General features: G+C 34.2%; 1 protein-coding gene across 2 annotated transcripts in view; it reads right to left on the reverse strand.

Annotated features, from left to right (window-relative positions):
• Window positions 1-24,939, reverse strand: part of LOC142356204 (acetylcholinesterase-like) — a 42,626-nt gene that overhangs the window by 13,608 nt on the left and 4,079 nt on the right. Inside the window, exons 2-8 of one of the 2 annotated variants that reach the window (XM_075408157.1) lie at window positions 24,702-24,837; window positions 24,191-24,259; window positions 20,987-21,191; window positions 17,230-17,451; window positions 10,298-10,465; window positions 6,105-6,122; window positions 3,321-3,422 (exon numbers count right to left, since the gene is read on the reverse strand). In XM_075408157.1, the coding sequence (XP_075264272.1) occupies window positions 3,321-3,422; window positions 6,105-6,122; window positions 10,298-10,465; window positions 17,230-17,451; window positions 20,987-21,191; window positions 24,191-24,259; window positions 24,702-24,837 (920 nt within the window). The remainder of the gene's footprint in view (window positions 1-3,320; window positions 3,423-6,104; window positions 6,123-10,297; window positions 10,466-17,229; window positions 17,452-20,986; window positions 21,192-24,190; window positions 24,260-24,701; window positions 24,838-24,939) is intronic. The other variant, XM_075408158.1, reaches the window with a different exon arrangement.

The raw sequence follows: 24,939 nt of genomic DNA on the forward strand, positions 1-24,939 counted from the left end.
TACGTGGAAAAGTGTAAATGCAAATGGTCAATGCAGCTAAGCCAAAAAAATCCGGAAATTGTTATTGTAATCGGAATAATGTATAGTACCCTGGAAGTAATGAATTGAACATGAAATCTTATATTAAGTACTTGAGGTATTCTTGATTGGGAGGGGGGGGGGGGGAGGGGGGGGGGGCAGGCAGCATTTAATCATTTGTTGGAGTATACTGATGCCTGTGTCAGCGACGGCACTCGTGGTAAAATCGGAGAAGGTTTTCACCAGATTGGCAAATATTCAAGAGCTGAGCAAAGTAATTATTCTTTGCCCTGACAGTGTATCAGACATCCAATACTCTGTGATAATCCAATTTTCAGCACCTCGATGCGAGAAATTTTAATACACTTTTTGTTTCTTATATCAGAATTTGTTCCACCAGCTGTTCTTTGAAATTGACTCCCAATACCAGGTGCCCAAAATTAGTCTTTATGGTTTCCAATAGTTCGTAAAAAAACTTTCACGCGCCAAACCTTTGTTTTAATTGGTAAACTGACACAATCTGACTGTCTTGAGTTCTAGGACAAATATTTTTGTATTGTTGAAAGCGTGTTGTTGAATCATCTCAGTAAATTTTTTAAAACTTGAAAAGCCAAATCAAGATTTGCCAGATAATATTTAAACTGGTATAAAAATTGATTTTTGCATCAGCTGTAGATATTTTACCGTTATCTGAAATTCTCTTCTTAACCGGAGGAAAATATCGGCAGAATTTTATTTTATGGTAAAAATTAAATATAGCCGGTAGAAAATAGCCAAGATACCTTCGTAGATCTGCGGTCTCAAAAAATAGTAGAAAAACAGACACAATTTTTTTCTCTAAATGCTGATATGTTATGTTCTGAAAAGTCCATTTTATAGCTGGGAAGTCATTTTTCAGAGTCAGATAAGTCACATGTGACCAAAAACCATTTCAAGCGATTGAACAACAATTGTAAGAGTGAAAAACAATGTGAAGTCCGCAACTCAATTGAATTTGCATGAACGAATGAACAAAAAGAAAAGTTTGAACTCATTGCGACGTCATGTGGCCCTAACAAAAATCCTGACGACGAAGATAAAAACACAGCAGTACAAGTCCTGACGCAATTCAGAGAATTTTCGTTGACTGAACAAAAGACTAAACCTAGATAGGACAGTAAATGGACTGTGACAACCACTTAGAAAATTGAATCCAAAAGTTTAAAACAAAATAGCAAAAATGAAAGCTAAATTGCCGCATATGCACAATAAACAACCCAGACAGCGAATTTATGTATAAACACTCTTACTCTACTGCAAAACCGCAGTAAAAAATTCACGAATTAAAACCACTTGCTTTTTCGCTCCACGTCCTGTTTCTGCGTGACCAAAATCACTTCTATGAATTGACTTCCAAAACCATGAAATTGGGTGAACAGATCTCGGAAATACAGCGCCCCAATACATTTTAAATTCTTTGTTTGTAAAGGAAGGCCAAGAAGAGGCCAAAATAGTCCCAGCTACAGATTTGCGGCTTTTCATAGTCATTCCTAACATCCTAGACTGAGGGCAAATTAATTCTATCAATGGCATGTTGAGTGGAAATTGTCAAGAAATTTGTCAAGTTCTTCTTTCTATCTGGACTTGAGATCAAATTTTCTAACCAATTAGAGGAAATCTGGCGGTCTCCTAAAATACAGGAGGAGAGGAGTTGCATTCGTTACCGACAGTTATCAAAAATTTTGCTTCCAAGGCGACGTTCAAAGACATTTGTTATATGAAAACGATGTTGGAAGTTGGGAACAAGGCAAACTTGATTTGCTGATTTTTAACCTGATTAGGTAACCAAGCATTAACTGTGATGCTCAACAATTAAGGTTGTCGTATATTTTTCCTATTTTTTTTATCAATTTCAGGAAAAAAAGATTTTGGGAATAAAAAACGTTTGCAAAAACTGCTCTTTTCTTTTCTTTGTCATCTTTTTTTCAGCCTGAACAGTTTTTTAATTAATTTACTAATTTTTATTATTTTATTAATTAATTATAATTAATAATTGGGACATTTTGTTGTGAACTGCAAAATTTTGCTTCTATAAAACGTATCATTAAACTTGATGTTTAAGATTTACAATACCTTATCATTTTAAATGTGGAAACTGAAATTTGGCTATTTAACACTTTTTGGGACTTTAATTCAAATGTCTCATATAGCTTCTTTTTGACAAACCTTTAAAAATATGAAGCATAATCAGATGTATTGAATTGGTTTAAATTTGATTCAAGTCACTCCAAGTACAAAATTTTTATAAGAAAACTAAAAATGTTGCCCTGTTTCATGAGTAATAATTCAATAGATAACAAATTTGAGAGATTGTTTGTAAGTTCTAACATCAGTCTGGTTCATCATACATTTTTTTAAATTTCCTATTAGGTCAGATATGATTCTTAGTAATCGGGATAGCTGATATATGATTTTTATGATTTTAATGCCGAAAAAATGTATAGCATTTATATCAAGTAAAAATTTCTTGGAAGCATACAAGATCATTTAAAACACATAAAACAATGCCACCAATTTGGATATAATGTAGTGGGTATAGTAAAGTCAGGGGGAGTTTAAAATTAATATATCGCTTATATAGTCTACTTTTTGACAATTTGGGTTCATTAAAACAATTATTTTGGATTGCATACCTATTTAAGATTGCATACCTTTTTTACATTTATTCCAGAACTGCAGACAAAGAACAATGAACTACTTTTTGCTTTGTGCTTTGTTGATTGTCAAAGTTATAGATCAACCGCCCTAATTTGTTATCTCGATAAACAAAAAATTCGTAGAAAGAACTAATAAGAGTGATGTTTTGAAATTAAGAAATTGGTGACATTTTGTAAAAATTCATCATTAATTCAATGGGGGGGGGGGGGGGGGCACTGTTACTGTTTTCAGAAATCGCTTCGCTCTAATGATTTCTGTGCACCCCTGAAATTCAGCTAGGATTTTTTTTATAGTTTTATTTACATATTATGCAATGCAGTTCTTCCAAGCAATCTATCAATATATTGCATACCAAATTAACCTTTTCTTGCATATAAATTTAGAATAAATAAATTTAGATAGAGAAATATCTACATTCTACGTAAGATTCTTAGCAGATAAACGTTTTCTTCCAGAATAAGACGAGCTGTTGGAAAATGACTGCTCTATTCTGACTATAATTGTTCTACTTTAGCCGGACTCTAGAGATTTCGTAAAATGTTATCACTGTCGGCATCAAGACATAACCTAGATATAACCCTAATCATTACTATCTATATACCTACCTGTACACAAACTTGATAGCGTCTCGTGTCTTTTTGTCCTTGAAGTTGAAGATAGTGTCAAGGGATTCCTCATATTGCACGCTAGTCAAGAGATTGCTGGATCTGAAATCAAAAAACGAAAAAGTGTTTTATAAAAGTCTGGCTTCTCATGAAGTTTCGTTATTTACATAAGCAGATAAAATTTATTGCTAGTAGTAGAAGCGCTAAGATTATAAAGAGAAACCCTCATTGTCAAATTCGTGTAAAGAGCATTTGACCTCAATATGAGATAATTACTCAATGCAACCAAAAATCAGAATTCAGAATATAGTTCTGTGCGAAAAAGTAAAACTGCAACCGTTGAATAAGTTGAATAAAAAATGTCAGCATATTTGGTAAAGAGCTGTTTTAGCGGGGCATAGGATATTAGGCGAAAGCTCGATTAAGCGAAACTAATTTTCGTAGCCATTAGGCGAAAATTTTCAGCCAACATTTTGTGGAAATAGGGCAAAAACCTTTTATAACATTTTACGACGGTACTTCAAAATCCGCATGACGCTATAAAGAACTCTAGTGTCCCTAACAATCCTCTGATCATTAACATGAGTTGATGAAATTTCTGTAAATTTTTCTGCATCCTTCGGACGTATCCGAGAGGAAGTTTTGTTAAAAATAACTACGGAAAGAGCAAAGAAGTTTTTAATGTTTTTTTGCTCATATTTTAGAGATATATAGTATATTCGAAAAAAATAATGGCACAACTGTGGAATAAAACTAAAGTGAAATGCTGCAAATTGTCAATATTAAAAACTCTTTTTCTGTGCTTTTGTAGTCTATTGTCTAGTTAAGGCAATTGTTAGAGATACTTGAGTGTTTTGTAACGTCAAATGGATTTTGAAGTACCGCGTTTTAGAGTTTTATTTAGTTTTCGCCTAATTTCTACAAAAAGTTAGTTGAAAAGTTTGCTTCATAGCTGCCAAAAATGGCTTCGCCTTATAATGTCTTTTGCCAAATATCCCATTCCCCGTTTTAGCGGAACAATTTTTACCGCAATTTTTGTGTAAAAGTGTTTCAATTAACTCAAATAATGATTTTACTACATTTAGGTAATTACTTAAAACTAATACCTAACTTCTAGAGAGCTAAGATATATGTAAATGCAAACCTTTAGATAGTTTTTATAAACCGCAGCTAGTATTTTGAGTGACTTTTACTCAATCATTTACCAATTAGGTTTTCAATTATTTATGTCAGTGTGGTACTTTGTAATAAAAAATATGGAAAACAGTGACAAATACGAGTGTATATAATCCCTAAAGTAGCCATTTGCCATTTAAGTAGAAAAAGTCAAAATTTTTGTTTTCTTTCTCACGTCCCTTTTTACTTGAAGCCCACCCAGTTAAAGAGTTTGTTGATCTTTTTCTCGGTTTCTCAAAAAACTTTCAGTTGCAAATCAATCTACATGGACCTTCAGTGTCTTTTTCATATCTTTTACGTGCTCTTTTTTCTGTTTTGATGAAAATACCCTCAAATTTCGTAAAAAAGAAACGAAAAGAATAGACTCTCTGGAGGAAATTGAGGTGCTTTTGGAAAAACGATCATATCTGTTTCTTGATAGTTAAAACTTTTGAAGCTAAGGGTCAACAAATTTTCAGCAAAATATGACACTTAATAAAGTCAGATGCAAAATTTTCAAAACCAGTCGCAAATACTTTCCTCGAAAACGAATGATTCGGGTAGCTAAATTAATTTAATATAAATAATTTTATTTTCAAAAAGATTTTCTTAGTTTTCAAAAACGCCAGCGCCTAGATATGCAAATTAATTTTAAGAAAAAAATTGAGCATGATCTATAATAAAAATCAAAATTACAAATTTATTGAAAAGCTTTTTCTAGTTGTTTAAATTTTGCAACTGCTGAAATTTTCATAATGATACATTTGGATTAACATAAAGGCTGTTTCTTCAAGTTTTTATATCACTGATATCTTTTTCTGATTTCATATCATATTCCTATGATAAAAAAGGCCTGGTACTTTTTTCTGACTAAATTTGGTAATTAAAATACTGTAGGCAAGCTGAGAAAAGGAATGGTCGGAGAACTGCAGGAGTTAACCGGAATTTGACGGGTTACTAAATCTTGAAATTGGCTGAAATTTTGGTCTGATGTAAATTTTTTCTGATGACTACAAAGCGAAGCTGTTTTTTGAAACAATTTCTTTATAAGAGTTTAATTTTTCATGAAATCCTTCAAAAGATTATAAATTTTTAAAAATCAGCAGTTTGGTTGCTTCCTATATGATTTTTTAGAAATATGAAAACACTATTTTTTTTGAAAAAATCCGCATTCCAACGATGACGTTATACCAGAGAGTTATACCAGAGTCCAATTTTCTGTTATCATTTGAATTGCGTTTCCACTTTTGATTATTGCTACGACAGTTTAACACGTGAACAAAAACATGTTATTGTCTAAAATTAAAAGTTTCTCAGCAGTTCAAATAAATTGTTCGAACTTCAAATCAAATTAGACACTACTCCAGGTAAAATAATCAAGGCATCGCCGCACAGCTAGCTGGCTACAAAACTATGAAAACCGGTGAACTAACGCACTTTTCAGAATTGTCATCAATTCTTTTAATAAAATTAATATGAACATCATTCATTTAAAAGCTAGCTAGATGTTTGTCTATCCATGGCAGGCGGCATCACGTCCTTTATTATTAATAATGTGTATGCAAGTAAAGTTTAATAAAAGTATGCAAATATTGATCACACGAAGCAGCATTTGTCATAACAACTCACTGTGCAGGTGATTCTTGTCTAGAACACAATTTAGATGGAATTTCAAATCACATAAATTTGAATTAACCCCTAGTTGAGAGGTAGACTTTTGAAAAGACCGTGCTCGCCCGTGTCGAAAACAGAAGTTAATCTTGAAAGATCTTGCAAGATTCTTGCAAGATTCATACAAGACAATGTAAAATCTTACCAGATTCTTACAAGATTCTTACAATATCACAATATCTTACAAGATTAATTTTTTCCTTACAAGATTCTCAGAAGATTAACTTTTTCTTGCAAGATCTTACCAGATAAACTTTTGTTTTCGACTCGGGCGGCCAAACTTAATACTCGATACTTCTTAACTTCCAGTCGATTATGTTTCGGATGCAATGGATGCTTTATTTGCATCTTTGCGTGCTGGAAAGTACCATCCCCCCCCCCCGCCCGTGAACCTGATGCCATCAATGTATTCATTTAACTCTAAAACTCTCGTGTGAAATCCCAAGATTTTTCTCCTGTAATTAAATAACAATTTTCGTTTGGAAAATTCATCTCGTGTGATTTCACACGAGAAAACTGTTATCTTGAGAAGTGATTAAACAAATACGAAAAGGATAATTTTTTTGAACGCTTAGGCCGGTTTAAATGATGAAGACCAGGTAACATGTTGAATAAGAACACCAAAAAAGATCACCAAAAGAAACCATCCATTACAACTGTTTTTCGTCACATATGAGTTATACAATTAAAGGTAAACATTCTTCTTTCAAATGTTGTGACCCTTATTTTTGGGTTGTACGAAATATAAAAAATGAAAATTGTGTTCTTGAGGTCGAGTTGGAAACGATAAAAAAAATGTGTGATTTATCCACAAAAAATTGTTCACATTTTATCCACAGGTTCACATGATTTATCCACAAAATATTGTGTAGCTAAGCCCGAGAAAATGAGTAAATCGTTTGAAATTACACGATTTCTCGTGTAAATGAGCCTAAATTTCTGTGCCGCTTTTCCATTAGAAATCGGGCAAAATTACCCAATTTTTTTACTTGATTCACACGAGAAAAGTTCAGAGTGAACGCCCACTTATATCGAGTACATTTACTCAAAAATGTCAGCATTTTAGGCCCATGTTTTAAGGTTATAGTTGTCAGCTTGGTGTCAGGACAACAGTGACTGTAAGAGAACAGTTCAATTTTGCATCAAAATGGAAGTCTCCTCTGACAAAGTTTGGGAACGGGAACAAAGAAAATGAGCCCAGCCATTCAAAGATTGTTAAGGTCGACTGATAAGTAATATGCTCAAAAAAGCAGAATTCGTCCCTACAAACTCTTTTATTACTTTTATTTAGAGTCGGACTTTGACCCGGGATTGGATTTTGGTTCGGTTGTAGGACTACAATTCTAAGCTAAATAATTTCATTTAAATAAATCCAAGACCCAAAAATTACCGAACGATTCAAAAACAAGATAAAAAAAAGAAAATGCCCGCAGCATTCTAATTTCTTCATTTTTTCTCCTGGCTGTTACTTCTTGATGTCACTGTTGTGTCTAAGGCAATAGAAATTTAAACAAATTTAATTCCCTTTTGCTTCTAAAACTGCTTATCAACAAACTTATAAAAAATACTGGGAGAGCTCGCAAAACAACTTAGTATCTTTTAAAGCCGTTCCTGAAAGATGGCAGTTAACATGTTTGCAAAGAGAAAACAAGAAATATCCAACCACACTGCAACCAACACTCTTTCTTATCAGAATGCTTTGAAAAAAAGTAGATTATGCCAAGAAAATTCTCGATTAAATTTTTAAAAAAAAATAAGAAATTTTGGGTTCGCATTTTAATCAGCAAAAATAATCATCACAACCCCAGTCAAAATCAATGGCTATCTTGTAATATTCTGCCAGATTCTGCCAGAATCTTGGAAGATAACCAATTTTTCTGCCAGAATCTTGCAAGATAAACATGTTTCCACCGGACTCTTAAATTCATTAATTTTCCTGCCAGAATCTTACGTTTTTCTGTTTGAATCATACAAGATAAGATTTTTTCTAAGCTAACCGCCCGAGGTAGATTTTTTGCTTTCAGCCAGAGTAAAAAAAATCAAGTACCGACTAAAGAAGTGAAAAAAGATTAGAAGCTATTTTGCTGTGATCACTGCTTTTAAATTGATAGCAGCTTTTATTAGAATAAAATGAAAATTGAAATTTGTTACTTTTTAGGTGGTAGTAGAAACTTATTCAAAGTTTAAGTAATCAAAAAGTTATAATTTGTTTATTGAAAGCTGATCTAATGAACATGAATTTTTAGATCAAAAAATAATGCCAACGAAAATGAATAAAATTCGTAGCTCGACCGGCGAACTCTGTTTTCCTCGCAAGAATCTCGCAAAAGAAACATTTTTCTGGCAGATCTTGCAAGTCAACAATTTTCTGTCAGATCTTGCAAGATATCGTTTGTTCTGGCAAAACTTGCAAAATAACCAGCTCTCTCTCAGATCTTGCAAGATAACAATTTTTGTGACAGAACTTGCAAAACAGCGATTTCATAAAAAACATGCCAGAATCTTGCAAAATGACAATTTCTCTAACTGTGACTAATTTTGACTAATCATTTTGACAATTTTAATAAATTTAGCTCGATTTTGAAAATCAAGTCGACTTTGAATTTTATTATGACGGCTCATAGTTATGGAAATAATTTTGTTCCGTTTTACGGAATCTTTTTGAATTGCACAGTTTTCATGAAACAAACATAAGAAAAGAGAGGAACCAAAAGAACGTGGATGTGATTTTCAAAATAATTGCCTGCGGAATCTAGGTAAAAATATAGTTTAAACGCAGAAATGAGACAACTTTCATCTTAATAACAACTTTTTCTCTGATTAAAGCGATTAGAGAGTTGGGAAAAACAACGATAGTAACCTCAAAAAACAAATTTAATTATTTATTTTTAATTTATTTATTCTTTTAACTTATTAAACCAAATCATTAAAAGACTAAAGTTTGCAATTAATAGTGACAATTCTGATAGTTTCAGTTTGTACAGCGTCAAAAATTGCTAGTTCATTTTGGTCGAATTGATGAAATTTTATGGCTCCAGAAATCTGATATCGTTAAACATTTTTTCTAATAGTCTAATATTTTTTGCTGTAACTGCTCGGGTCTTTTTAGAACGCGTGGCGTTTTACGTTTAGAGCGATCAATTGCTGTATGTGGGTTCTACTTCGTAAAATTAGTAAGTAATCTTTAAAACTTTTTAATTCAAACCGACAAAATTCACAGCCTAAAATTTTAGGCACCTGCTCAGTTAACAATGAGTTTGACCACAAAACCTAAACAGGTTCTAAGATTCAATGTGTTTGCTGAGATATGGTGCTTAGAATGCATTAATTAATGATAATGTCATTAGGCCACTCTAGAAGCGAATTGACTGGTCGGTTTTACGACTTCTGACTGATTTTCCCTAATTTGGTAGGCAATAATTTGCAAAACGTAGGGAAATTTGGGCAGCTTTGTAAATGGTATATATAAATTTGTGTGCTTTTGAGACCAACAGTATGACGTTTCTTAGCCCAAGCTTAATTGATGGACCCAAAATGGCCCTTATCAAACGCAATTGGGTCACTGACCGAAAGGGGTTCTAGATCTAGTTTTGTGCCGGACAGGAAGGTCTTTCATAAAGGCCAGCAGACGAAAAAATTGTCCCAACATGAATGTTCCATGAACAGACCGAACATCATGTCCGCGACACAAGAGGATTTAACTCTACCGGCTTAGGTCGCGCAACCTTTTGCGCGACTATTTGATAGCATTATTCACGCTAAAGGGGTGGGTTATTTACGCTGATTGCTCCACGCGCTTGAACTCAACTTTTTTGGAGGGCGATTTATGCGCAATACGAACCGAGACGAGTCAAGATTGGTTGTAAAGTTTTGGAGCAATATTAAACGACACATTTATTTGAAATCACGATTATAATTTTCTTTTCGTTTTAATTTGTACAAAACTAGATGACCTTGAAAAAAAGTGCATGGAAATTTATGTAATATTCAATATGAATATTAAATGTTAAGAAATTTAAAGTTAGAAATGCGCACAAAAAGGTAAACCTATATACTACAAACAATCTTCTACAAACTACAAATACAAACAAGTTTCCAGATCCGACAAATTTGCCAAATTTGATTGGACAATTTGTTGATGCAATTCTAACCGGACATTGAAATATGGTCTGTAGTAGAGTAGCCAGAAACTGCCCTCATTGCTAGTTGAGCCTATCATCAGAGGCACTTTTTTGAAGTTTCCAGTCCTCAGAAGTGTTAGTGGATCCATGGGAATTAGTTTGTTGTCAACTATTGGGGCAACTGGAAAGTCAAGCCACCTGAAACGTGACAAAAAACATTGAGAATATTAGAAGACTGCTCGTCCAGGTATCGAATTATTGATAGAGTGACACGAGGTCGTAGAGCCCAATTTTGAAGCCCAATTTTCCTTCCAAACTCTTATTGGGCAGTTACATTGAACACTTGGGTCATTGCAACCAGGCATAATCGGTACATCCAGACCGTCCCAGATGGAACCTTTTCATTTCCAGATTGTCACAGCGTGCTTTTGCCTCACAGCGTGCTTTTGTCACAGCGTGCTTTTGCATAAACGTGCTTTTGACCAGGTTTCCGTCAATTAAAAAACTTTGTGAATTTGTGCTGGGTTCGATATAGACTTAGGTCCAGCTTCTTACACTCATATCTGGACCTCTACGAGCTCCAAATTTAAAATAAGGTCTCTTATTTGAAGAACTTTGATGATTGGCCCCCACGCGCTAAGGCGATTGAAAATTATTGCGTTTTCCGAAAGTTCAAAGTAGGCTAAGTGCAAACTATCGTAGACAGTATGTACTCATGGCTAGACGTATGTACGTTCTGATTCAGACATTTGCAATTTCGATCTTTCTGAGCACCTAAGACACATACATGTTGATAGGTCGCGGCCACCTCTTGTTTTTTTCCAACAAGACTAAAAATTTCTGATCAGTCATTATTGCGTTCGCCGAAAGTTTAGTGGGGGAAAGAACCATATGCTAAGCTGGGTTTTTTGCTCCATCAATTTTGGCCGATAGATAATCAAACCGAGTTGTGAGTGGCATCATTAAAATTCTAGTTAAAAAAAGACGAAAAAACAGCAAAACGATAAAATGCGCTTATGTTTTTTTCAAACAGTTAATTTCAAAGCCATTAAAATAGATTTAAAAGCTAATATATCAAGTGCTCTTTAAGTGAAAGGTCATGTTGTGACTTATAATTAAATCTCTTTTTAATGAATTAGGTGCTTTGAAATTTGCTGCTTCTTATTTTATTTCTTTCAACTTGTAAATTGGTCTCAGCAATGAGAGATCTCATTTTAAATCCAGTGAGACAAAGATTAGTGTTTTTTGCAGTTATGTTTTAAGTAATGGTTTTTTGGTTTTGATGCATATTCCGGATACTGACAGGTCTCAATGGCTTACTCTGGAAGTATATATGAACTTGGTTATTTATTTTAGTTGGTACCGGTCATTACTGCAACTTAACTTATAGAACTTCACAACGAATGCAGGCCGAACTCAATTTTTAATGAACAATTTTGCTTAAAGCCAATATTGTTGAAGCTATAAAGACAAAGAGCTTTGCACTGAAACTACAGTAAATGTCAATTGTTCATCAAATACAAATAAATGAGAACTGTCAATAATTGAGCCTCGATTTTAAATCATTCGGATCTGCAATTAACGAAAAACAACAAAGGCAAAAACATTTAAGAAAAAAGCGCCCCAATACAAACGGAACCAATTTTGGATTGAAAAAATCCACCAATAGACCCAAGCTAACTTTGCTATTGCAGCTTGCCAATTTTGATCGTATCAATTGACAGCGAAAAAATAATTTGATTTAAAAACCATTATCTAAATAGTGTCTAAATCAGACTATTATTAAAGAATTATGTATACCTGTCGAGTTAAAATAGCAAAAAACGGGCAAAATTCTAATTCAAGAACACTCTCATAGGCATTAAAAGTAAAACTAAATGTTTGTTTTTCAGAAAATTTTAGAAAACAAAGGGGGCTAAAGAAGCATATTTGGTAACATTTTTGATGAAAAAGCTCATTTTTAAAGAAATAGCAAAAATTTTAGCCAAAAAGTTGAATCAAGCAGTTCAACAACCTTCCAACAATTTTTGAGTGTAAAACCAACAAGGCGGCCCGTTAATGTGCGTTCGCGCATGATGTTCCGACCCAAGCTCATCTAATTTTTTGACTTAATTGTCAACCAAATAAAGAAATAACAAAAAGAGATGTTTGAGTTTAAAACAATCGTTACACAACCTATCTACTAATTGAATTACATAATGCCATGCCTTATTACAACGCCAATGAGATCTGACCTTAAGAGACTACGATACAAAAAACAACTAAAAAAATTAGCAAAAAAAAAACTTCACGGCAAAAAATGAATATCTAAATTTAAAAGCACATAATAACAACGTCAAAATAACGTCAGATAAAACCTCCAATACTCAAATTTAATTTCTCTTAACTACACAGCAAACGGAAAATTTTTTATGTGACTATGTTACAAGTCAACAAAGAGAACGAACAATGCGGCGAAATTCAAAAATTAATCAAACTTTTTTAAATCAAGAAATTTCGAGTCTTAAAAATCATTAGCCTTCAACTAAATAATCCTTGATAAATTACTAAAAAAGTACTACAAAACCAACAGGCCTTGTCTTTGGGTAGTTTTTGATTTAAAAACGAACTAAAAAAAACCAAAAAAATTAGAAACGATTTGCGAAAACACAAACTATTGCTATCAATAAAATCATTTGCTATTATCTGAATATTATGTCTTTTTAATTCAATTCTTATTTCTACTAACTCAGCTGCAGCAGGAAATTTACTGAGGGATTATTTAGGTTTATTTGGGCCACATTTGAAAACCATTGGATCTGTTACGCGATTGTTCTGAAAGAAGAGAAAAAGAAGCGCAAAAAATGACCAATCAAAAAACGTTTATAAAAACTCATATTGTCCAACAAACAGAGCATCGGAGAAGAAAAATCAGTAGATATGTTATCTTGTTGGAGTACAAGAAATTGGATGTGACATCTCATTGACGAAAATAAGTTACAATTTGACGAAAAGAACAACAAAAACTGAAAAGTTTGAAAAATGTTTGAAAAGGTATATCATAAAGTTCGATACTAAAGGCTACAAACTGTCTAACTGATTCCGGTAACATCATTAATTCAATCCTCAATTACAATCCTAAGAGACTTGTCAGCTATTTAGGGCTACCTAAAGAACAAAAACAGGCAAAAACAGCAATGTCCGGAAAAAAACTGAGCGAGAAAAGTGTCGAAAGCATTAAAAAATGAATATTTCACTAGATAGTTTTCTATATTCAATTATTTTTAACAGCAATAAGATTCTTCTTCTTTACCAATATATTTTCAAAAAATCAATTGTGAACAATTATAATAGAACCACGAAATTTTTGAGAAAACTCGTAGTATCAACGCCATTGATTTCATTAGCTTTCAACGGAATCCACTAAATACGCCATATTACGCCTCCATGGCCATTCATATTTTGGTCAGTAAGACCTTTTGTTGGCCATTCATATTTGGTCAAAAGTTTGTTGGCCATTCATTTTTGGTCAATAAGAACTTACAACAAATTGTTGAAGATGAAAACGACAATAAAGACAGACCACAAGCAAAAATTCAGTAGAAAAGTGCCAGAAGAAAGTGTCGCATCAATTTAAATCATAAGTTCATCTCTGAAAACTTTATATGTTCCGTTGAACGTCTTGCCTAAACTAATCGGAACTATTAGTATTAGAACAAAGTGATAAGATTTCAAAGGATCCAAAAATAAGAAAAAGTACCCGAAATTTAAAAAAAAAACATGAAAACTAGGGGCATTGAAGTTTTAAGACTAATGGGTACAAGATAAAACCGCTAACCAGATTATTTTTGGCGGCATTAGAAATGAAAAAATATCTTGTATGTACTAAGACTGACTAACAATCCACGAGAAAAAGATTAGGATCGGTTAATGTTCAAAAAGATTTCGAAAACTTTTTTTTAAGTCTTAACAGCCATTAAACTCAAAAACTTTTAACGGAGGTCAAAAGCTACGCTCAAAAATAACACGATGTCAGAAAAAAATGTTTGTCATGCATGGATAATCAAAAAGAGATCACAACAAGTCTTATGACTATGAAAACAACAACAAAATCGGGCAAAAACCAAAAATTCAGTAGAGAAGTGCGAGAAGAAAATTTCCAAGCCATTTAAACCTTTAGCTTTTCTCTGAAAATTTTATCTGTGATCCACTGAATGTCTTTTCCAAGCCTATGGGATTTGAATAATATTTGGATAATATGTATCATTTTTGGATATTGTGATAAGAGTTCAAATGTAACCGATAATACAAAAATTTCCAATTTTTTATTTAATTTTGAATTCTTGTGTTATTAAAGTCGTATAATCAATATTTAGAAGAAGATAAAACCGCCAACAAAATTAATTTTGGTTTCAATAGAAAGCAAGAGGATTCTGTCAATACTGAGACTGACAAACAGTTCAAGAAAATATTAAGATTGTTTAATGTTCAAAAAAATTTTCGAAAAATTATTTTTAAATACTTAACAGCCGTTAAATTCATTAAGTTTCAACGGAAGTCAATAATTACGCTCACATATGGTTCAATAGGAGTATGGGGATGTTTTTCATTCATAGGTGATCAATATGACATCTCAGCAAGTCTTATGACTATGAAAACAACAACAAAATCACACAAAAACCAAAAATTCAATTGAGAGGTGCCAGAAGAAAACGTCGAAGACATCTGAAACCATAAGCTTTTCTCCGAAAAATTTATCTGTGATCCATTGAACGTCTTCATGAATACAGTAGGAGCTGTCAATTTTAGGATAATGTGATAAGATTTCAAAAGTAATTATTAATACGGAAATATCCAAAAAAATTTTGAAAAAGTTTTTGAAATCTTGTGCCATTAATGTCATATTAATAAAAGTTAGAAGATAAAACCGCCAGCCGATCAAATATGATTACAGTAGGACGGAAGAGGGTGCTGTCATCACAGAGACTGACATACAGTTCACGGTAATAAGTTTATGATTGGTTAATGTTCGAAAAAATTTTCGAAAAATTATTTTTAAAGTCTTAACAGCCATTAGTTGTTACTCACTCGAAGCACTAAATACGCTCACTTAAATCTCATTACGGAACATATTCAATGAGTCCATGCCATGGGAATCCAAAATATTAGTAAAACCCCAAAACGAAATTCAAAATTTCCTTCAAAATTACGAAAACACAATTACGAATTCTACAATGGACCAGCTTTTTATTGATACCACTCACATTTCTATGCGATGAATATATGGATCGGCCAAAATTGACTGAACAACCCCCCCCCCCCCCACAAGTGGGATCGGAACAAAAACAACACTTTGTGTACAATTTCAACATATTTTTGAAGAAAAAGTGACTAAGTTTGAAGCAGAAATTATAAAAATTTGGACAAATTAATGGAAATCAGTTAAAAGTTCACAAACACTTGAACATCGATAACTCAAATTGAAAACACGAATTTCAAAAAAAAATTGTATTTTTTATATATTATACGCTGAATCCAATTCCTATTGACGCCACTCACAACTCTCTACAATGAATATATCGATCGGTTAACATTGTTTGAAAAAAAGAAACCATTTGCGGTAAAAGGCGGTCTAAATGTTAGTTAAAACTAAAATCGTCAAATCCTTTTTCTCAATGGATTTCAAACAGACAAGTCAAAACTACGAGGTGGCATAACTTTTACACATCATGAAAACGATTTGCAGAAACCAAATAACTCAGAAAAAATTTGGCTTGCACCCAGAAACACTTTTGCATCTTTAGCTTAGTTACATGTTTGCCACCAAAAACGACCAGTTTCCTACAATCCCCTATGACCTCGAGAAAATTATTCAGAATGGCAGAAGTGGGGCGGATTAATTGACAACATCCAAATTCTAACATATAATTTACTCACTGCTGGATATTTTCAGCTATAAGGGGGCAGACGAATAATTCGACTTCTTTTTAGACTCACCAAAAAGAGGGGAATTGAACAATGATTTATGGCCTCTCAGTTTGATTTCACTCACTCAAAAAGATGAGAGTTTGAAATCAGCGTCTATTTAATAAAACTGAGCTGTCAATGTTGACTGATATAGTTCAGACTATGTTAAAAATAGCCAAGACATTATTAATTCAAAGATTTTTATCTACAAAATGTCTTAAAAATATCAGCTATTCATTGCTCCCCTACCGTTGCGAATCTTATATGAAGAAAGAGAATAACCCGAACTAAGATTTTTCAGTTAAGAGCGTTAAAAAACACGCCTATTTGTCATGGTTAGTAGGACTGTTGCAAGTTTCTTAAGATTCACACTTCTAAGACCTAGGTCTTTGCCACTGTTGAAACTCGCTTATTATTAAAACCTTCGATACAGTACGGTCGTATTATCAGACCTCTCCAGACCGAAACAACTACTCTCACACTTGGGCTCGTTCAAATTGGTTGGTGTGTTCATGACCTTGGTCAAGTCAGCGTAGCATCAGATCCTGCCCAGGTGAAGTTTTTGTTTTTTTTTTGATAATCTGATCGTAAAGCAATTTTGAACGAGGACTTCGACCTGGTCAGCACACTAAATAAAGTAAGAGTAGTTTTACTTTAAAAAATAACTTAGCTTACCTCGACTATTAGGGTAAATCTGATTTTCCATAACTTACCTCAACTTAAGCTAACTTTTCCTTAACTTTACCTCAAAAACAGTTGAGGTAAGCGAAGTTATTTTTTAAAGTAAAATTACCCTTACTTTATTTAGTGTGCTGACCAGGTCCTCACTTCCTTAACAAAAACCGTATCTTCACCCCTGCAACTTACCTTGAAACTACCGTAACTTTTATTCTGTAAAAGTATTTTTGAGGTTAAGATTTTGATTAAAAGTTTTAGTCAAGATTTTTAACTCTTTTTGTTTTAACTCTGCTGAGGTAAAATTACCTTAATTTTATTTAGTGTGAGGTATGATTAACCTATTTTTGTTTTTGCCAGCGAAGTCAGAGTACAAGCTGGCAGTGGCTGTGAGGATGTCTTTGAGAGATAGTCTTCGGAGACAGGCTGCCACTCTGGATCTGTCAGTGCCTCCATTGTAGCAACTCAGTCTCTTTGCCACTCCCAGAGACCGGTCTAACATTTCATCACGTGACATCAGAGCCCACGGTGCAGTTGGGGAGCCACTCTGCATTATTCCGTTCCTGAAATATAATGTCGATATTAGTTTCAAAATATGGCACCTTTTCGCCTCCAATTTGTCATAATTAATAGATGCCCTTATGTCTCCGAGTCGAGGTGCTTTCTTGCAACTATCTATCAAATGCGCTCAAAATTTGTTAGTAAAAGAAAATTGAGCTCATTTAATATAAAAGTTCTGGAATTTATTGCGATTGGATCTGTACGTGCAGTGACACCTTGACCTTGATCAGAAGACTCTCGCCTTTGGTATCATTTCTTGCATGTCAATTCAAGTGTAAATGTAAGTGTTCATGATTTTAATTTAGCACTGACGACTTCAGGCCCCTAGTCGAGAAGACCGACCAAAACCGAAGCAAGAAATGTTCGGCAAGTTCGGTTTTCCACGTAAGACATCGTCAGTTTCATACGTAAAAAGTCGTCGGAGTTCGGTCTCCCAGATTCGGTATGTTTAGTTTTTTAAATTTGGTATAGTAGGTTTCAAAAGGAAGAAATTGTCGGTAAGTTCGGTCTCTTAGATTCGATGTGTTTGGTTTTTCAGATTTGGTATGCTTGGTTTTAAAAGTAAAAAATATATTTTTTTTCATATTCAATAGAGTCAAATGTTATGATAGCATTGTGATCGGGGGGGGGGGTATTTCCAAACGTACCTCTTTGAGACTATTTCCTCGAAAAAAAGTGACAATTCTGACGACTTTCTTCTTTAGCTCATTTATAAAAGCTATTTGGACAAATGTAAATTATTTGCGCGTTTTTAAAGTTAAAACATAACAGATTTTTTTTAATATTAACTGGAATTCAGTTCTTTAAAAGTGATCATGAGCAATCAAGTACATAAGTCATTGTATCGCGACTTTTTCTGGTTTGTAACCAACCCTTCCAATAGTTATTAACGTTTCAAACCGAACGTAGCGAATGTAAGATGCTGAACATACCGACGATTATCATACCTTTAAAACCGAACACACCGAACGAAAGAACCAAATCTAAGAGACCGAAAATACCAAAAATACCGAAGAAAGAACATAAGCGCCTTCGTCGGTTTGGTCTACCTAAAACGGAACATACCGGCAATTGTTGTACGTTTACAAAAAACAAACTCTGAGCTAGGAATGTGTCAAATGAATATGCGTCTCAGACTGGATACGATCCGAGCGGCTACCGAACGAATTTGTAATGATTTGTTATAAAGGTCATGTCGTTGCTTCCAAAATGTCCGAATCAATAAGTCTTAAGTGACTGAACAGTGGAAATTTATTATTGTTTAAGTAGATTCATTTTTTAAAAAAATTGGTTGTTTTGTATAAACAATATTCTGGTAATAATTTGTATAAATCATTAGTAGTCATAAAAAAAGAGTATACAGTATCAAAAAATTCGATTTCCCTTCTGTAAAAATAGATGTGTTTATTAGATATTCTGAAGAAATTCTACATTTCTTAGCTAAGTATGCTTAAAATATCAAAATCCTATAATCATAAAAAACAATGCGGTATTAATAACAGTACGAGACTACTTATTGCGGAAATAGTTCTACTGAGAAATAAGATTTTTTGACTTACCATCTAATCCAACTCTACTAGTCAGGCGTTTATCGGTCACTTTCTTATTATATGAGAAAAGAAGTTTTGTTTTTGAGATGCAACATTTGGACTATTATTATTATTGTTATGTATTGTTAGTCTGAAGCTGCTGGCGTTGAATCAATATCACGCATTTTCAATTCATTCCATTTTATCTACGTCTTCCACGGGAAAAACCTGATCGGTGCTTCAGTCCCGTTCCTTCTACAAAATGTGTTGATTATTTTTCAGATTTGACTCATCGAAAACCTAAACGAGAACTCTCAGCTTTCACAACACAAATATGATTTTCAGAAATTACCAGAATCTTAATTATTTTGAAAAAGAAATTAAAAAGGTCACTTTGAACTATTTGTCACTTAGTGTTTCCAGGGAACTAAAACCAGGCTGAAAACACAGACATTCGTGTCCTCTGATAAAAATTGATTTTTAAACTTCGCCTTCTTATCAGACCATTTACAAATCTTGCACCGTGGACAGTCAGCAACAGCTGCAAGCTACCTCTAATGAACCAAAGAAAGTGTACAATTTTGTTGCGATACAAATTGGTTCTGATCAAACCATTCAAGGAAAACAATTTGTACAACTTTTTTGAAACCAAAATTGTTTTCGATCATTTTTTTCCTGACTTTTACTTCCGAAAAAAATCATTCTAAACCCCTTTTATGATTCTTCAATTTCTTGTAATAGTTTTGAAACTGAAATAATTTATGCAATGTAGGTGCAAATTATTTAACCTGATGTCAAACATCAAAAATTTGGAATAATTACTAAGAAAATCAAATGACTACAAAATGAAAGATTGTTTTACTTGCAGCCATTTATGCATTTTATTCGAAGATTACGTGACACTACACATATGATCAGATTACTGTCCAAGTTTTGTCTCTGACCAGAATCTGGTGCGATTTTTGATAGAGTGTTGTCTATACTTAAGAATCTGAGAATCTGGTCAGTTATCAGAACCACCTATGAGCACACTTTGCTGTAGACTTCTCGCTACCATTACACCAATTTTCAAACCCTGTCCTCTTATTGTTCCGAATAAGCTTCGTTGGTGGGGAGCTTTATACTCAAAGAGGTTTTTGTTCAGTCAATTTTTTCGCCGATCGATATATTCATCGTAGAGGGTTGAACTGGTATCATTAGAAAGCCCGTCCAGCGTAAAATATTTAAATAAAAGTTTGTTTGAATTTGTTTTTTTCCACAGAGTTATTGAGGTTTACACTTTCTGAACTTTTAACTGAATTTCGTTTGTTTTTGTTCACATTATCCGTATTTTTACGCAATTTTTCGAAATTTTTACTGAAAAATATGTTAAAATTGTTAAAGATAGTGTTGTTGGGTTTACCTCCGAATATAGAAGTGTTGAACTGTTTGATCCAATTTTTTGGCTCAAATTTCTGCTAAATTGTTCAAAATTCAGCCTCTTTCCATCAAAAACAGCACAAAATAAGCTTCTTTAGTCCATTTTGTTTATTTTTCCCGGATTAACACACCTAAAAACTGCAGACACAATCTTCGTTAACTTTAAAGAGGTCTAGTTTTTTTTTGTCGAATTACCCATATCCATAATATTCGGAACAAATACGTGTTCCTAGTGCATGAACAGCAATAGAAAGGCTACTTTCGGTCTATTCGTTGTTTCGTACAGTCCAAAAAAACTTCGCATTGTTATCATTCGATGTCGATTTTTGCATTTTTTGCTTTGTTTTATGTTAATTACAGAACAGAACAATTCAAGTTAAGACTTACTAATGACATGTCCAATTGGCTTCCTACGGACTTTCAAGGAAACCTATGGATGGAAAAAGGACACTGGGAGGACGAAACAGAAAAAATCTTATTTTTTACGTAGTAAAGTGCAACGCATATATGATAGCTGAATGACACAAAAAGCTCCGATGACCGAAACAGAAAAGATCCAGAGAAGTATTGAAACTGTTGCGGTACTGACGTGAACAAATGGTTGCTGAGTGGAGACAGCATATGAAATCCAACACTGGCACTTCCCGCACTCTCTCCAAACAGGGTTATTCTCTCCATGTCTCCCCCGAATGCCGCGATGTTCTCCTTCACCCACGAGAGGGCCACCAACTGGTCGTACAGACCCATGTTGCCCGGGGATTCGTACGAGTTCAAGTATAGGAATCCAAACAGACCTTAAAAAGTACAGTAAAAAGTTTTCAGATATGTTTTCTTGTCCCACGTGGACAAAATTTTTGTTTTCATAAGCGCAAACTTCTGACTGCTGTTATGATGATAATGGTAAGCGATTATGAGGAGGGGAAAATTAGCCATTAGTTAAGACAAGGGAATTTAATAGTATGAACATTTTTTTATTTCAGATGCTCAAATTTTAGCCGGAGGAGTCCAGAGGAATCCGGATGGCGTACTTTTGTTTCATTTCGATCAAAAATGTTCTACAATAATGTCAACCAATAGTACAAATACTATACACAATAAATACACAATAAAAACCCAGTTACGTCTATGTTGCCCGTTTTCATGAAATAATCAATATTTTAATTCCAAACAATTTGATACAACTATGCACAAGAAAACTTACAATACCCATATTGAACAGACAAATAAAAAAATGACCAAAATTTGTCTAATTTGAAAAGACAAATCAGAAAAAAATTCCCCAAAAAGTTGACAAAATGTCTAGATTACAATGCACAAGGATCTTAATTTTCTCCTGAGCTCCTGACCTCCAAATCTTGCTAAGTTTTCTACGCAATCCAAGTTGGAATCGGAACAGATTCGCCTAAATAGGCTATAGAGGTTGTGCGTCACACCAGTGACAAATAAAAAAATATTTGAAGAGAAAGGAAAAATTTTAATATTACTTTTGCTACTGACCTGTTGGATACAATTTTGCTTAATGTGCGGAAGTCAAGTCGACATTTTGCCCTACATACCCTCTTAGGAGATTTAAGCAGATGCTACTACTGTGAAAATGGGTTAGTATAACCGATCTGAACAAGCATCCCTTACTGGAATCGCTATACCCAATTGTGTTGATATTACCCCAACTGGTCATAATTGGGATCTCATGCAACTCGTTCTCTTGTCAAATTTTGTTTGTAGCCAAGTTTACGCTTAGCAAAAAGAGTTTTATGCCAAGTTTATCTTGCGCAAAAAAACTTCATTTGTTTGTTTTTTCTCTCTCTCTCTCTCGCACACTCTCTCACTCTCTCTCTCTCTCTCTCACACACACACTCTCACTCTCTCACTCTCCTCTCACTCTCCTCTCACTCTCTCTCTCACACACACATTCTCACTCTCTCTCTCTCTCTCTCACTTTCTCTCTCACTCCCTCACTCTCTCTCTCACTCTCACTCTCTCACTCTCTACTCTCTCACTCTCTCACTTTCTCATTCTCTCACTGTCACTCTCTCTCTCTCTCACTCTCTCTCTCTCTCTCTGTCTCTCTCTCTCTGTCTCTCGTTCTCTCTCTCTCTCTCTCTCTCTCACTCACTCTCACTCTCTCACTCTCTACTCTCTCACTCTCTCACTTTCTCATTCTCTCACTGTCACTCTCTCTCTCTCTCACTCTCTCTCTCTCTCTCTCTCTCTCTCTCTCTGTCTCTCTCTCTCTCTCTCTGTCTCTCGTTCTCTCTCTCTCTCTCTCACTCACTCTCACTCTCACTCTCTCACTCTCTCACTCTCTCACTCTCTCACTTTCTCACTCTCTCACTGTCACTCTCTCACTCTCACACAATCTTTCTCTCTCTCTCTCTCTCTCTCTCTCTCTCTTTCTGTCTCTCGCTCTCTCTCTCTCTCTCTCACTCTCACTCTCACTCTCTCACTCTCTCACTCTCTCACCCTCTCACTTTCTCACCCTCTCACTGTCACTCTCTCACTCTCACACATTCTTTCTCTCTCTCTCTCTCTCTCTCTCTCTGTCTCTCGTTCTCTCTCTCTCTCTCTCTCTCTCTCTCTCTCTCTCTCTCTCTAAGTTCCAACACCCTGAAAACAACTATCACAATGTTTCTTTTCTGTTTAAATCTCACAAAACTAGGTTCAAGAAAACGTTCAGTTTTTCACAGTTAGTGGAAATTTTCAATGCTTTGAAAATTCGCTTTTCAATCGCGGGTCGAGGTGTGAGCGGGTGTTGGAGGAAAAATTTGTACGAAATACAATGGTAGTGCTGAACTTATGTAAGCAATATAATGAATGTATTGAAAATTTAATTTTAGGCTCTGAGTTAGATGAACAAAAGAATTTCAGCACTTGTCAACATAATTCTTAGAAACTTACAACATATTTTTCAGCAAATCACTTACATAACTTCCCCACTACCAAAGATATCGAATTGACCACTTTCAGCACACTCCATACATAAATTCAGCACTTTTCTTACAAAAATGCATCACATATTTCAACACTTTCTTTGCATGAATTCAACACTTCGAAATTTCAGCGCAATTCTTACCTGATTTCATAACTTCGAATAAAAGAGAATTTAAGATTTTTCAACTCAAACAATCCCTACAAAAAAAACTAAACATACTTTGAAAATGAGAACAACTGAAAAGCGTCACACTCTCATTTTGGCCAAGAAGAGGGAAGACAGTAAATTTATGCAACCTCGTTTCGTTCAATCAAGTAATGCGGCAATATACTCCAGCTGTGATAACTGCTTTATCTTGAAAGTTGACAAAATTCATTAATTTGTAGACAGTTTTCTAACTCAACTGTATTTTTAATTTGGATTGCTCTGGTGCAATGCTGTTTAGTCCTGCGGTGCTGCTCCTGTATTTACCGAAGTACAAAAAAATTCAAAAAACTACAAATTTTCCAATTTGTTTAGGAAAGCGTTGTAAATGCGTATGATAAGTGATGAAATTGTGTAAGATGAGTGCATTAAGTAGTGAAATTTGTGCAATAAATGCGCTAACAACCACTACCAAAAATTCTTCAGCGGATAAACTTTACATAATTATTCGCTTTTTGTGTTGACAAGTGCTGAAATTATTTATGAAATGTATTTAAAATATTTAAGATTTATCCGCTGGAAAATATTTTTTTCAGCGGCTATTAGCGCATTTCTTACATAAATTTCATCAAAATCCTCGACTCGGGATGATATTATTGTGAGAGCTATCGGAGAAGCTTAGATACTTTCTAAGACTTTCTGAACCGAGTGGCTTACCTAATCTATAGTTGAATGTAACCACAACCACATTCTCAAGCGCAGTCAACCTGTACCCGTTGTACACATCTGAAACAGAACAAATTCTGAATAGACATTTTCTCAGGAGACGTTAAATTTTCATTTTGCTATAAAACTGTAAGGATCTTTTCCGTTTGTGCCCCCCCCCCCAGTACGATATGCGCCCCCAGTTACAGAGCACGTGCTATTACATAGTAAATCATTTTGTAAAAATATGGCACGTGTGTCTGAAGGGGTGCAAATAATATGCGCCCACTAAGCTGGGGGGGGGCACAAACGGAAAAGATCCAATTGTAACAGAAAAGGGTTACTCTCTTGCCCATCCTGATAAATTAAACAATTTCGTAATTCTAAACACTTTGATACATTCATGATAGGAATTAAAACTTTTAGAATTCTTGATTATTTTCTTATTAAAATTTTCTTATTTTCAGGTACTCGATGAAATAAAATTTCAATGATATAATAGCCAAATCCGGATAAACCTAACCCAAATGAGAGGTTCCAGAGAAGAATCCTCCCCCGTATATCCAGAGCATGACAGGGTACTTGGTGTCCCTCTTATTTGGGTTGTAGGGTGCCCAGATATTGAGAGTGAGACAGTCCTCGTCTATCTGGTACTCTGTCTGCAACAAGGTTGGCACATAAAGTTATGACCCCATTCATCCACATTTTTGACTGGGCATTTCAAAAATACAAATTTTCGTCAAAAATAATTGGTGTTTGAA

This window comes from Convolutriloba macropyga, unplaced genomic scaffold (assembly GCF_964194025.1).
Source record: "Convolutriloba macropyga unplaced genomic scaffold, txConMacr16.3 SCAFFOLD_1019, whole genome shotgun sequence".
Lineage (NCBI taxonomy): Eukaryota > Metazoa > Xenacoelomorpha > Acoela > Convolutidae > Convolutriloba > Convolutriloba macropyga.